The sequence below is a fragment of the Lepidothrix coronata genome, unplaced genomic scaffold (genome assembly GCF_001604755.1).
Source record: "Lepidothrix coronata isolate B3197 unplaced genomic scaffold, Lepidothrix_coronata-1.0 Scaffold38, whole genome shotgun sequence".
NCBI classification, from domain to species: Eukaryota; Metazoa; Chordata; class Aves; order Passeriformes; family Pipridae; genus Lepidothrix; species Lepidothrix coronata.
In genome coordinates, this window is record NW_016690218.1 from 1,159,079 (window position 1) to 1,171,835 (window position 12,757).

At 45.0% G+C, this 12,757-nt stretch overlaps 1 protein-coding gene across 1 annotated transcript in view; it reads left to right on the forward strand.

Annotated features, from left to right (window-relative positions):
• The window catches only part of EHD3 (EH domain containing 3), a 30,706-nt gene extending 25,391 nt beyond the window's left edge, over positions 1-5,315 (forward strand). The window contains exons 4-6 of the mRNA XM_017812895.1: positions 185-597; positions 1,619-1,783; positions 3,277-5,315. Coding sequence (XP_017668384.1) covers positions 185-597; positions 1,619-1,783; positions 3,277-3,804 — 1,106 coding nt within the window. The 3' untranslated portion in view covers positions 3,805-5,315. The remainder of the gene's footprint in view (positions 1-184; positions 598-1,618; positions 1,784-3,276) is intronic.
• The last annotated feature ends 7,442 nt before the right edge of the window (positions 5,316-12,757 follow it).

A 12,757-nucleotide genomic window follows, 5' to 3' on the forward strand; every position in this document is an offset into this window, starting at 1 on the left:
CCTCATCTCCACCTTCTTTGGGACAAGAAACGATGTTTCATGTTCCTGTTATCAAGCTGGTCTACTGGGTAAACTTCCTCTGCAAGCTTACCCTCTGTTAGGCACAGGTATAATTCAGGTACAGCAAGTAGGCTTCTGTAGTCCTGTGCATGTTGCATCTCTTCTCTTCCTCCACCCCTTGCAGGTTACGACTTCGCCGCTGTACTGGAGTGGTTTGCAGAACGGGTTGACCGCATCATTCTCCTTTTTGATGCGCACAAGCTGGACATCTCTGATGAATTCTCTGAGGTCATCAAGGCCCTGAAGAACCATGAGGACAAGATGAGAGTTGTTCTCAACAAGGCCGACCAGATAGAGACTCAGCAGCTGATGCGGGTGTACGGTGCCCTCATGTGGTCCCTGGGAAAGATCGTCAACACTCCTGAGGTCATCAGGGTCTACATTGGCTCCTTCTGGTCCCATCCATTGCTCATCCCTGACAACCGCAAGTTGTTTGAGGCAGAGGAGCAGGACCTGTTTAGGGACATCCAGAGCCTGCCCCGCAATGCAGCCCTGAGGAAGCTGAATGATCTCATCAAGCGAGCACGGCTGGCCAAGGTGAGTGTTGGCATGGAACCCTGAAGCACTCAATTTGGGCTGTCTGCAGCACGCAGGCTATGGGGAAGTGGTTTTGGCCAGTTCAGCCTGCAGAGCTGGTGGATCCTACTCCTTTTCCATCCCATTTAACTTGGGTTCAGCATATTAGCCCTGTGCACTTCAAGGAAGAAAGCACCTCCATTGCTTGGTGCATCAATCACGGCAGGCCAGAGCAAGGAAGGTGACCACAGATCTAAGCAGGTAGCACTGGAAGGGATCTAGAAAGAGTTGCTCTGTGGTAACAACTTGAGAATTAGAACCAATTCAATATATCAGAATCATACATCGAGGAAATTGTTAAGCTCTGGGTCTTTTGCTTTAAACTTTCTTATCCGAGAGAGATACCTGGCTTAGATAGATGCAGGAGGTCGAGACTCACACAAATGATAAATAATCCTGCAGTATGTCTGAAAATTTGAAATGAGCGGAATGAAGCCCCTAAAAATACAGGGAAGAGCCCTATACCAATTGAGAAAAGATATCAAAAGATCCCTATAAAGCTTTCTGTTCTTCATTTCTAAGAGGAAATGATTGATTCACCATTCAAAAAAACCCCAACAATGTTTTATAAGTTAAGGACTAGTATTCATACTAAAACATTAAACAAAGTCTAGAGAGCTCCAAAACCTGTATGTTTGGTTTGGACTGGAAAGAAACTATTCCCTGGAAGGCCCTGCCCAGTGGAAGACGAAAAATTAAAGCAGCACCACTTCTTCCAGGAAGTGCATTTGAATGTTACTGTCTGTATGCCCAGGACTCACAGTGTTTGCACCTTGTCTCAGCACAGCCAGAGTGCACAGTTGAGCAGCACTTAGCACTGGAGCAACAATCCACAGGCACAGGCAAGCTGAGGAGGTGAGCTTGCTCTTCAGGGTGGGACAAGATGGAGTTGAGTCCTGGGCACAGATACTCTGCTGAGAAGAATTTTTCTGATATGCTATTTTACACTTGTCTTCATTCCATATAATTTAACTCCCTTCAGGTCCATGCCTACATCATCAGTTCCCTGAAGAAGGAAATGCCCTCAATGTTTGGGAAAGACAATAAAAAGAAAGAGCTTGTTAACAACTTGGGAGATATTTATGCCCGAATTGAACGGGAGCATCAGATCTCACCAGGAGACTTCCCTAATCTGAAAAAGATGCAGGTAAGCAGGGGCATCTTGGCCAAACATCCAAGGAAAAAGCATTAGAGTAACCACAGGGAATACAACAGAGCCACACAGACATTGATTGTTGCCACCTGTAAGGAAAGGCCTGCTGTAATGTTGAAATGGGCTTTGAAATATGTGCGGGCTCTATTTGGGCATGATCACTTCTCACACACAGAGCTCATGTGAAGCTGCAGCTGCCTTCATTTCTCAAATTTTTGCCTGTATAGCACTTTACAGCAAATGGTTTCTTCTATTTTCTTTAATTCCAGGTCAATTTGAAGAATTTTCAGGCCTAAGAATACTTTTAATTTATATTAAAAGGAAAGCTGTGCCCTGAAAAGCCTACATATACCCCTCTCCCCAAGAACTATACTTTTTTTTGTCTTCTACTTCACGCTTTGTTTCTAGAAAGAGAGAAATGAAGGTGTGAAAACTTAAAGCCCCTTTTCTATTTTAAGCAGAGAGGCAGGCTTTCTGTTCTGCAGACCTGAGACCTGACCCAGTGTTCATGCAAGTCAGAAACTTTAAAGGACCTTGGATTAGAGCCTTGTATTGTATATTCAAACAATGCTGGACAGTGCTGCATTGCTGCGTGGCTTCAGTCCAAGCAGAAACCTGTTCTGAGTTGCCAGCTGTCGAGGTTGCTACTAGTTACCTATGAAAAACACAGCATTTGCCTTTTTTGTCTTTTTTAAAGTATATTTTTCATAAATTGTTGGGAATGAGATCTATGGAGTGTATCCAACAGGAGATATCATTCACTGCTTGTTAAAATGTGTGCTTAAGCGTTTAAATACTGTACCAATCCATTAGGAGCGAATAATGTGGATTAAATGAGTAGAGGGTGAAGGATAAAGCTGTAGGTCATTTTGCAGTTAGAAGAGAGTTCTCTGAAGGCCCTAGTCAAAGCACATTTGCTTAGCTGTGAAAATTACAGAATCTGAGCCATGTAAAGATGTGCTCATCTCTTACAGACATACTGCTGTCTTTGTGACATCTGAAAGATGCACTGTATGATGATAATAGTCTTTTTCCAGAGTGGCATCTCCTTCCCAGAGTGCAGAAGGGGGAAGGAGTGCAGAACACTGGCTGGAGGATGTAGCAAGAGCTGCACAACTAGTTTGCCTTGAACAATTTGGTCTTCAAGGAGGCTGTTTCTGTGTGGCTTGGAAAGGAGTCTTATTTGCATATGTCCATCATTTGGGCTTTTGAGCAAACTGCTTCCCCTCTCTATATCACATCAGCCCCCCTTTGTAAGCAGAGAAGGTCATTTTCATTAGGACTTAAAAGAGGATTTAAGCAAGAGCAAGGTGACACCCCATCACATGCTGAGATACGGGGGTGTCAGAGAGGGAATGCCAAGCTCCCCACTCCTCTGCAATAGCACTTTTTTTGAGCCAAGCAGCAGACAGGCATCCCACTCTTCGCCATTACTCCACAGTGCACAGCCATGTCGCTCATCTCTTGCTATGTTGTCCTATTTTAAGGATCAGTTGCAAGCGCAGGATTTTAGCAAGTTCCAGCCTCTGAAGAGCAAGCTGCTGGAGACCGTGGAAGACATGCTGGCCAACGACATCGCCCAGCTCATGGTGCTCGTACGCCAGGAGGAGTCACAGCGGCCAACCCAGATGGTGAAGGGAGGAGCCTTTGAGGGCACCTTGCACGGTCCCTTCGGCCATGGCTACGGCGAAGGCGCCGGTGAAGGCATCGACGATGCCGAGTGGGTGGTGGCCAGGGACAAGCCCATGTATGACGAGATCTTCTACACACTCTCGCCTGTCGATGGTAAAATAACTGGTGCCAATGCAAAGAAGGAGATGGTAAGGTCTAAGCTGCCCAACACGGTGCTGGGCAAGATATGGAAACTGGCTGACATCGACAAAGATGGCATGCTGGATGATGAGGAGTTTGCCTTGGCGAATCATCTCATTAAAGTCAAGTTGGAGGGTCATGAGCTGCCAAATGAGCTTCCTTCCCATCTCCTCCCTCCATCCAAAAGGAAAATAACAGAGTGAAAGCAATGTTACAGGGGAGAGGGAAAGGGAAGGGGGAAAAAAAAGATCTAGAAAAACATGTTTACTTAAATTATACCTTTAGATGTGAGATCACGTTTGGATTTATACCTACTTTGCTGTATGAAGAACAAAATCTAAAGCAGAACAAAAAAGTTCAATCCTTCATGATAATATGCAATTAACTCTTCCAGTGTACTGTCCCTGCTTTCTAATGTGTAGTCTGTAAATATGAAGGTAAAGAAAGGACACTGCAAGTAGGAGACTCAAGCAGGAGTAGAAGAAAACCTGAAGTGGGCTGCATTTTATGAGAGTGGAATAGGCACTAATAGAAATCCGCTAACTGCCAGTATCACTCCTGAGCTTTGGCTGCACCTGCTGCCTTTTAATGGGTTGCACAAACTTCAGGAGACTGAAATCTTGAAGAGAAACCACAAGGTCTTCGAGCTATTGGCCAAACTAAAGAGCACTTCCTAATTAATGTAAGCCCACACTAAAATACTAGATACTAAACCCAAGAGTTAAGAATTTTAAGAACCTTGATTCACTGTTAGATGCAAATTTTCCAACATTCCCCTGTCCTTAAAGAAAAATACATAAATAAAATCTGAAAGAGCTCTGAACTGGGTAGCTGGAGTTCCTCATTGTTCACTGTGGGATAGGCACTCAGAGTTCCCAATCGTCACTACCTCCCATTCCATCCCCAGGGGAGATTTGTTCTGCAGGCATGGCCAAGAGAACCAATCTCCAAGGGAAACAGAGGGATGGGGCACTAGAGGCGGACATCAGGTGGCTTGGAAGGGAGGAACACTGCTTCCAGGCTCACTGAACGTTTCACAGCCAGTGGATAGTGTTTCCTCTTTGAACAACGGTGGTGTCTGTTATCCCTGTGAAGTGACGTGTTTACTCTCATTGTGCACACTGAAAGCTACCAGGCCCCATTCCTACTGTAAAGATACAAGCCCCGCACTGTCAGGTAGATGGGCCATCACAAGAGCAGAGAACACAGAGGGGCAGTGGGCAGAGCTTGCTCTGCTGCCTGTGCCTCCACAAATCTAGCCAAGATGTCAGCCTTCACACATTCTCCTCACCACACAGTAACACTTGATCCCCTCCAGAACCTCTACCTTGAGCCAAGAGAACTTCCCTACTTCTTTCACGCTCTTATGAAATTTTTGTTTTCAAGACCCAATTTTAGCAGAAATTCCTCAATTTCCTATTTCATTTCCTAAACACACACACGCGCGCACACTCTTCTGGTTTTTGTTGTTGCTTTGGAGCAGTGTGTTGTTACAATTCCTATTGTCACTTTATATAAGCTGAGCTCCTACTGTGATGAAATACCAAGATAAGTATAACTTATTTTATATCTCTTGTGTTCATATTATATAGAGAAATATATTCTGTGTATGTAGGATGTGCTTATTGCAGTACATTTATCACTTGTCTTAAAAATTAATGCATTAACCTTTTTTGTACCCTGGTCCTAAAACATTATTAAAAAAGAAAGGCCAGATGTGTCTATTTCTTTACATAGCAAAAGGAAATGCAGCTGAAAAGAAAAAAGCTTATTTTCATGTGCAACAGAATGAGGAAATTGTCCTTAACACATTCCCAAATGTGCATGTATAGATCAGCCCAGCTGGACACGGGTGTGCACTGCTGAATGCCTGGTTGACAACTGCAACATCTTCCTTCCCTTTTGGCAGTCACATCACAACCTCCATACTTGCCAAAGCAAGTGGAATTTGTCCACAATTCACCTTGTTCAATGTAGGGAAGAGATAACAGCCAAATTTCAGTAGAAAAGGTATATATTGAAAGAGTTGCTTCCTGCCACTTACAGATGAGAATGCTACAGATTTATCAAGATCTGGAAAGGACACAAAAAACCTTAGTCTTAAATCTTGCTGACTCTAATTTTACTTCTGTCTTCATTGCCCTTTCTTTACACGTTCATTACAATGATAGCTATCCCCAGAGTGGGATAGTGAGAGGCACAAAGACAGTGAGAGCAGTTAGGATAGTACTGGAGAAGGATTGGAAAGAGGGCGTGAGCTGTAGTGGTTGGCAGAGTTTCCATTTAGCAGCTGTACAGGATGAGAGAGGGGTGAGAGGAAATCATAGGGTGGAGAGCAAAAGCAGTAAATGGAAATTGAAGGAAAAGTCAGCAAACTCGATGTCACTCCAGTTCGACTACCCAGTAACCTCCAGTTTAACTGTCATTACAGTGCACACATCGGCGAATGCTGTCCAGGTCTTTGTGTGGAATTTGCATCCGACTCCAGTAGAGGCACAATGCTGAGGCTGAACAGAGCACCCTGAATCAGCCTTATCTCTATGTGGGCATGACTTTCTGATGGCCACAGCACACTGCTTGTGCCAATCATGTCATGTTGAAATTTAACAGCTTCTTAAAAAGCAGAAAATTAACCGTTGCTCTCAAAGGGCATGAGAGGAGGCGAGGTCTATTAGTCTTTCTTCCAGGATAGGAAGGTGCTTGTGTAGGCCAAACATTGTAAGAGGAATCAAACAGCTTTCAGGGCACAAAGCCTTTTGTGCCGGGTTGTGCATATGAGTTCAGAACCCAAACCACTAGCCTGTTGTTAAAGCATGTATAGTAGATTAGTTTTCAGTGCGTTGACTGCCGCTGTGCTTTACCCTAATCTCAAAAAAGGGCTCACTGTTACACAGGAAACAGATTGTCTGTGTTGCTGGTAGCAGCAGTTACCCCCACACACTGGCGAAGGTGTGCCAGCACATGCCACAGCTCCTGCCTCTGCTCTGCACATCATGCAGAGGCTCCTGCTCTTCATCCCTGCACCAGCCTCTCCAGGATGTTTCAGCAGGATTCGCTCAGAAGTGCCAGCAGTCCAGCGGCACGAAGAGGTCTGCCAGCACAGGTCAAGTGCACAAAGCACCAACGCGACACTGCGGCGTGGGAGTTTGCTTTCAACACTCCCTCGGAAACCACTTGGCACTGTCAGTGCAGCTTCCCCACTCGTGTTGGAGGGGAAAAAACAACACAAGCGTTTTACTGACGAACACACAGTTACTTAACATGATTGCACTGGGGTTTAGCAACAAGGCAGGAGGCGAAGTAACCCTGTTACAGAGGGAACAGGACAGCAACTAGGGAGGCTGTGATTCCAGTGAGGCAATTTATGAATAGTCCTCTTTAGTCAGGTAAATTCATCCAGCACGTTTTACTTTTGCTAAGCTCTTTAGAAAATCAAAACAAACAAAAAACAAACAAAACCCACACAAAAACAAGCATGGAAAAATCCACGCCAAACCTCAAGCGCCCTAAGGTTCTCTATACAAAAATACGTGGAATCCTGTCTCTCCACTATGGCTGTGAGAAGGTGTCTATATTTCTCCATCCCCTTCCCAGAAAGCAGCTGCCCATGCACACACCCCTTTTTTTCCCCTCTTCCCGTCACAGTTATGACTCTATGGGCAATCCCAGCCACCTGTATTGTTTCTCACATCTGTGGCAAGGACATGCTTTTCCAAGCCCACCAGAACCTGGGGCGCTGCACGCAGCCCTACAGCCGGTGTATGTTCTCGCCAGTTCACAGAGCCACGCTCCCAAAGGTCGTTATCTGTGTCCAACAGCGCTTCCTTTTTCCAAGAGCAGTTCTCGATTACTGAACAAGGTTTCCCCAGGAGGTTATACAGAGGAATCTATTCATTTGCTCATGTCTGTGAGTGGGGGATTTTGTCATGTGAACATACCACTATCACTCACTTCTCTGATCCTTTCATGTCCCTCCCTACCCATCCTCACACAGAAGAGCTTCCTCAAGGCCAGAAGAACAAAAAGGCCATTTTTTTTCTTTTTTTCCCCTCCAAGTAGGAACTTCATTTGGTCTTCTCTCTTTCTGGGAAGGATCTAGAGAATAAAAATCTGTACCTCCATGCTATATGAGCTAATATGAGTTTTTTTGAAAATTAAATTCTCTCTACTGTGGAGCATGACAGGCAGATTGGATCAACAGTACTATACAACCATTTATTTGAAGGGAAGGATAGTAATTACACTAAGTTCCCTGAATAAGATTTCACAGGAGGTGTGTAGCTTAGCAAAAGGCAATTAATTCTGGGAGCTGGAATTTAGCCAGTATGCTGGAGTTCAGAGGGATTTTTAATCAAACAGAAAAGGTTAGAATCAGTTTTTCCATCATCTTAAATTCCAACACAAACTTCATACAACAATGAAATTCAGATTTAGACCTGGAAACTGTTCTTTTAACTTGCTCTCCTTATTATGCCTTAATGCTTTGTCCATATGAAGGCAACCTTTGTTTGGGGAACAAGAGTTACAGGCCATTTAACCATACATAGAGTGACAGCGTTCCTACAAGCCCTGCTGGAAATGTGGACAAGCTTCTCCAGAATTCACCTCAGAACATGCTACACCTCTTGTGTCATTCATAGCTTCCACTTCTGCTATTGTTTATTTCATGTTTCTCTTATTATAGGGACAAGCTATGGCTCCACATTTAGGCTTTGTTAAAATCAAGGGACATCATAGACTATTTAAGCTCTTCCTAGGCTCAAAAGTCCTTAAGTCCTTCAGAGCTTGACAGATGGGTGGGAACACTCATGGAGAACAGCACTGAATTATTCCAGAGGAGCAGCTTGGCTATAGCATCCAAGTTATTTTTGTGGGTTTTCATAACATAGCATCTCTTATTTTTTGGTCTTTCCCTTTCCTTCCTTGTGCTTGTGAGCCTTTCCCTCCTCTTGCCAGTCTACCCTAGAGGGGGGGAACACAAGATTTAGTTTGAAACTTGACGTGCTATGAAGTTCAAGACTAGTGCAGGCAACTCAGTCACTGTGTAGCTTTCCAACTCCTTCAGGCACTGCATGTAGAGTAACGAAGCCAGTATTTAAAGCAGGACTTATAAACAATTCCTCCTTGCCCGAGGGGAGAGAAATCCCTGTGAGTACAGCACACGTTCTCCACGGCGTGCCCGTTCCACTGATCCCTTTGCTGTCAAACACTGTACGAGTTGCTAGGTTTGAAATGGGCTCTTCTCCAGCTAGTTACGTGTCATGTAAACAGCCGTCAGCAAGGGCTCCATTAATGTCTTCTGAAGACGTGAACATGGAAGATATTTATAGGCCTTGGATTATATTGTCCACCTTGCCTGTGCCATTGCGCAAACCAAGGGCATATGAGTGGAATTCCTCTCCTTACACCACGCAAGATCACTGCAAGCAAATGCCAAGTAAAAACTCTCTCTAAATAGCTTTTACCCACCACTCAGTCTACCACCCTCCACTTTTATTAGCAAGATGAGGATCAGAGAAGCTCCTTATAAGGTGATGGCAGCACAGAGGCCAGTAGGAAGCACAGGGAAAGCACTCTGGCCTCTTCTCTGACCTCTTTCAACCATTAGTTTTCAAGACAGCGTTTCAGCAGCTTTTTTCCTAAAGACAGTGGAAAGGTATCAAAATGAAGAGTTTGCTGCCTGTTTGCCTACCATATTTAAGCCATTTACGAAACAGTCTGGTGGAAATTACCTGCATCCAACCACCTTGAAAGCTTGCATGTCCCACAGCACAGGCATCTCCAGTGGTACTGCAACTGCATAGCTGGAGTCCATGCTGGCAGCTAACAGGGTATGTTAAATTTTCAGAAGCAGAATTGCTCCCCAATTAGGATGTAAGGACCCAATCCCTCAGTAAAGAGTTACTTCGTATGCCCAGTTAATTTCTCTGCATGCACAGAAATATCATAAGCAGCTTAGCCATCCATAACAACTAACTAGCACCCATCAATCCAGTCTAGCATGGAACAAACCCTTGGCAAACTAGGGAACTTGCACCATTTGCCACCAAGGGAGATTAGTTCTCTAATTAATATCATCATTTTTGATGACTCATCATGCCAGAGAGATAAAAACAGACCAATGACCATCCTCTCTGCCAAGAAATTACAGCCTGCAAACTAAACTATAAAAAGAACTGGTGACAAGATTTTCAGGTCCCACCAGCAGTCACCACCATACAATAGCAAAGCACACATAAAGCCCTTCTACCTTCTGAGCTCTGCAGGGCCTGACTCTTCCTTCTGAAATTGAGCAGCCTTGGAAGGGGAAAGGATGAAAGGAGGTAATCTAGTGGTTGCCATTTAATGCTAGTCTGGAGCTTTACAGGCTGCTTAAGGGAAGTAGATAATCCAGTGACTGGAAGAACAATTAAGCAAGAAGTTTTACTGCCCAGAGGTGTCTCGCATGCGCAAGGGCAGACAGAAATCTTTACAGAACTAGAGTTATGCAAGCAGTAAATGTCAACCCCAGGTCTCACAAGGAGCCTTAATCAAAAAATCTGTATGGGTCAAGTACTGATGATACATTGGGACCTAGTTTTTAAGCTTTAGTTCAAACCTGTTTCAGCCTGAGGCAGGCAGTATGTGGTGTAACCAGCATTAGCTCTTGACAGAACTACACGTGTACTTTGCCTTACCAGCTGTAGCCATCAGGTATAGTAATGCTATGTAACACAAGTGGTTGAATGCCTCATAAACATCCAGGCTCGCAGCAAACCATAGTCCACAGATCACTCACAGTTTCAAAGCTGTCTGTGCAACTATGTGACTTCTGTGGTGTAGGGATTTTTGGTGGCTTCATTTTTTTCTCCCTGTAAATACTTCACAGGAATGGTGACTAATGAGGAGGCAGTGAGGTTTGGCAGCAATGCTTTTTCTTTAAGTTCTGCTGATTGAATTGCTCCAACACTTTGCCTGCCATACTTTCCCAGCCTTGAAAACTATGATCCCCATATCTATAGAGGTGATGCTGAAAGGAGGACTCTGCCAAGCTTCAGGCACAGTGCTTCAGCAGAAGAGCACAGAGAATAGATCACATGCTGACTATGAAGTGGCAAAGTTTAGGTTTGAACAGCTTTTTCCCTCTCCCTCTGTCCTCTACACAGCTCAGTCAAACCCCAGAAGCACGACATCATCTCAGGCTTGGCAGCATTTCAGTACAGACCCAAGGTCAGAGTTTCACATCTCTCATGAGAACCTGGAAGGAGCAGTCTTGGGTTTTCTTTGTGGTTGTTCATAGAAATTCCTCTTCTCAAGGCCACTCTTTGTCCTTCCTCTCTCACTAGGCCTTTGGGGAAGTACAGCTCTTCATCCAACCTGTGAGAGGGGGGAAGAAAAGTGCTTATGTCAACATTCCAAATACCTTCTGAGATGGGCAAGAGCAACATCCCTTGTTCTGTAGCCCTCCGGAAAAAAACAGTCCATGTAAGATCCCAACAACACAGCAGAGGTAGCTTCCCAGCACAGCCATCGATAGAAGCTGGGAAAGGCACAAAGGGGGTCCCAGTGGTTGAGAGGTGGGACTGGGGAACATGGGAAAGCTGCTGAAAGTTGGCCAAGGTGCCATGTCCATGCAGCCAGGGCAGGCTGGTGCAAGTAGAGCTTGTTGAAACCAGGTCGCACTTCCATGGGGGAGTGCCTGTCCAGCCATCTTGTAGCAGCTACACTCCACAGAGCAGGAAGCATGGATGTCTCCTTCACAAGGGAGAGAAATAAGCCCTGCAGAGCAGCAGATGATAAACTGCTAACATGACAAACAAGGACACGTTGTCCTTTCCGCCTGCTTCAATCCCAGTCCTGTAGAGATCACTTAAGGTCACAAATATTTCTAATGATCTGCTTCCGATGGGTCACCTCACTCATTTCACTCCATTTCACAGAAATAAAGGCGGACTGGCGGCCTTTCACCACTTCCTTTCAGGAGGACAGTTGGGAACAAAAGCTGGCGCAGTCCTGCGGAGAGCTGTGGGCCATCATTACAGCCCAAGAGGCACGCGCCGGCTGCAGCCCTTTCCCTTTTCCCAGAAGGGAATTTACTTATCCAGCTTCTCACTGCAGACGTGAATGTCAGAACTGTGATTTACATTGAAAGGCTGCCAAAACCGGGACAATACAGGGCTGGCAGGCTCACTTAGCCACTGGGAGACCCACTGGGAGAAAAAGATGCTCAGGCTATTTTCCCACCTGACTTCCCACCATCTCCAGTGGTGGTCAGACCTGTTTACAGCCCTAAGCTGTACAGCCCTTAGCCTCTAGCTAAGAAAATGTCTTTCAAGAACCCTACCACCCTGGTTGGAGGCTTGCAATTCTGCTAGCAAACATGTCAATGAGCTTACAACATTTATTCTTGAGGCGCCTCAAAGCATCAGGTGAAACCTCATCTCCTGCCCCAAAGTCCTTGGCTGGAGAGACGAGGGTGGCGAGCACCTCCTGGCCCCACAAGAAACTGCTGACTCCAGCAAGAGTGAGCAGTCAAGAGGCTGTTTCCAGAAAGGCAGGCTGCTATTATCAGCTCCCCAGAGATGAGTGTGCAAAATACCTGGCATATCATACCCCTTGGATCACTTGAATTCAATTGTATATCCAAGAGGGAAGGGGCAGGGGGAAAGAGGCTCTTGACTTCTGTCCAGGAAGATGAGATAAGGTACAAGGAGAGGAAGAGTGATTTTTTTACAGTCCCAGCAAATAGCTATTTACTTCCTAATGAAATGCTAATGCAAACACTGAATGTAGTCCAATGGGTAAAAAAGGCCACTGTTTACTGGGTTTCAGACAACTGTTTTCAAATGCTCTATTAGAAAGGTAAGTGGAAATTAAAATAAAAAAATGGGTTAACACACCAGTGCAGTCCTTACACTGTATCTCTGTGTTATCAACAATGCTTGGCCAAACACTTCAAGCAATCATAGAGCAACCTCATTTCCCAGAAGTGTGGGACAGAGGTGTGCTGAACCATTTTGGCACAGAGTGCTCTGGGTTTAAAACAATCAGTTAAAAGCTGAAGGGTGAAAAAAGGTTGATCTTCATATTTAAAGATCTCTTTCAGAAAGGGATGTCACCTTAGAAGGCAATAAGCACAGCCAGATTTCAAGTACACTCATGGTCTGTGATGAGATG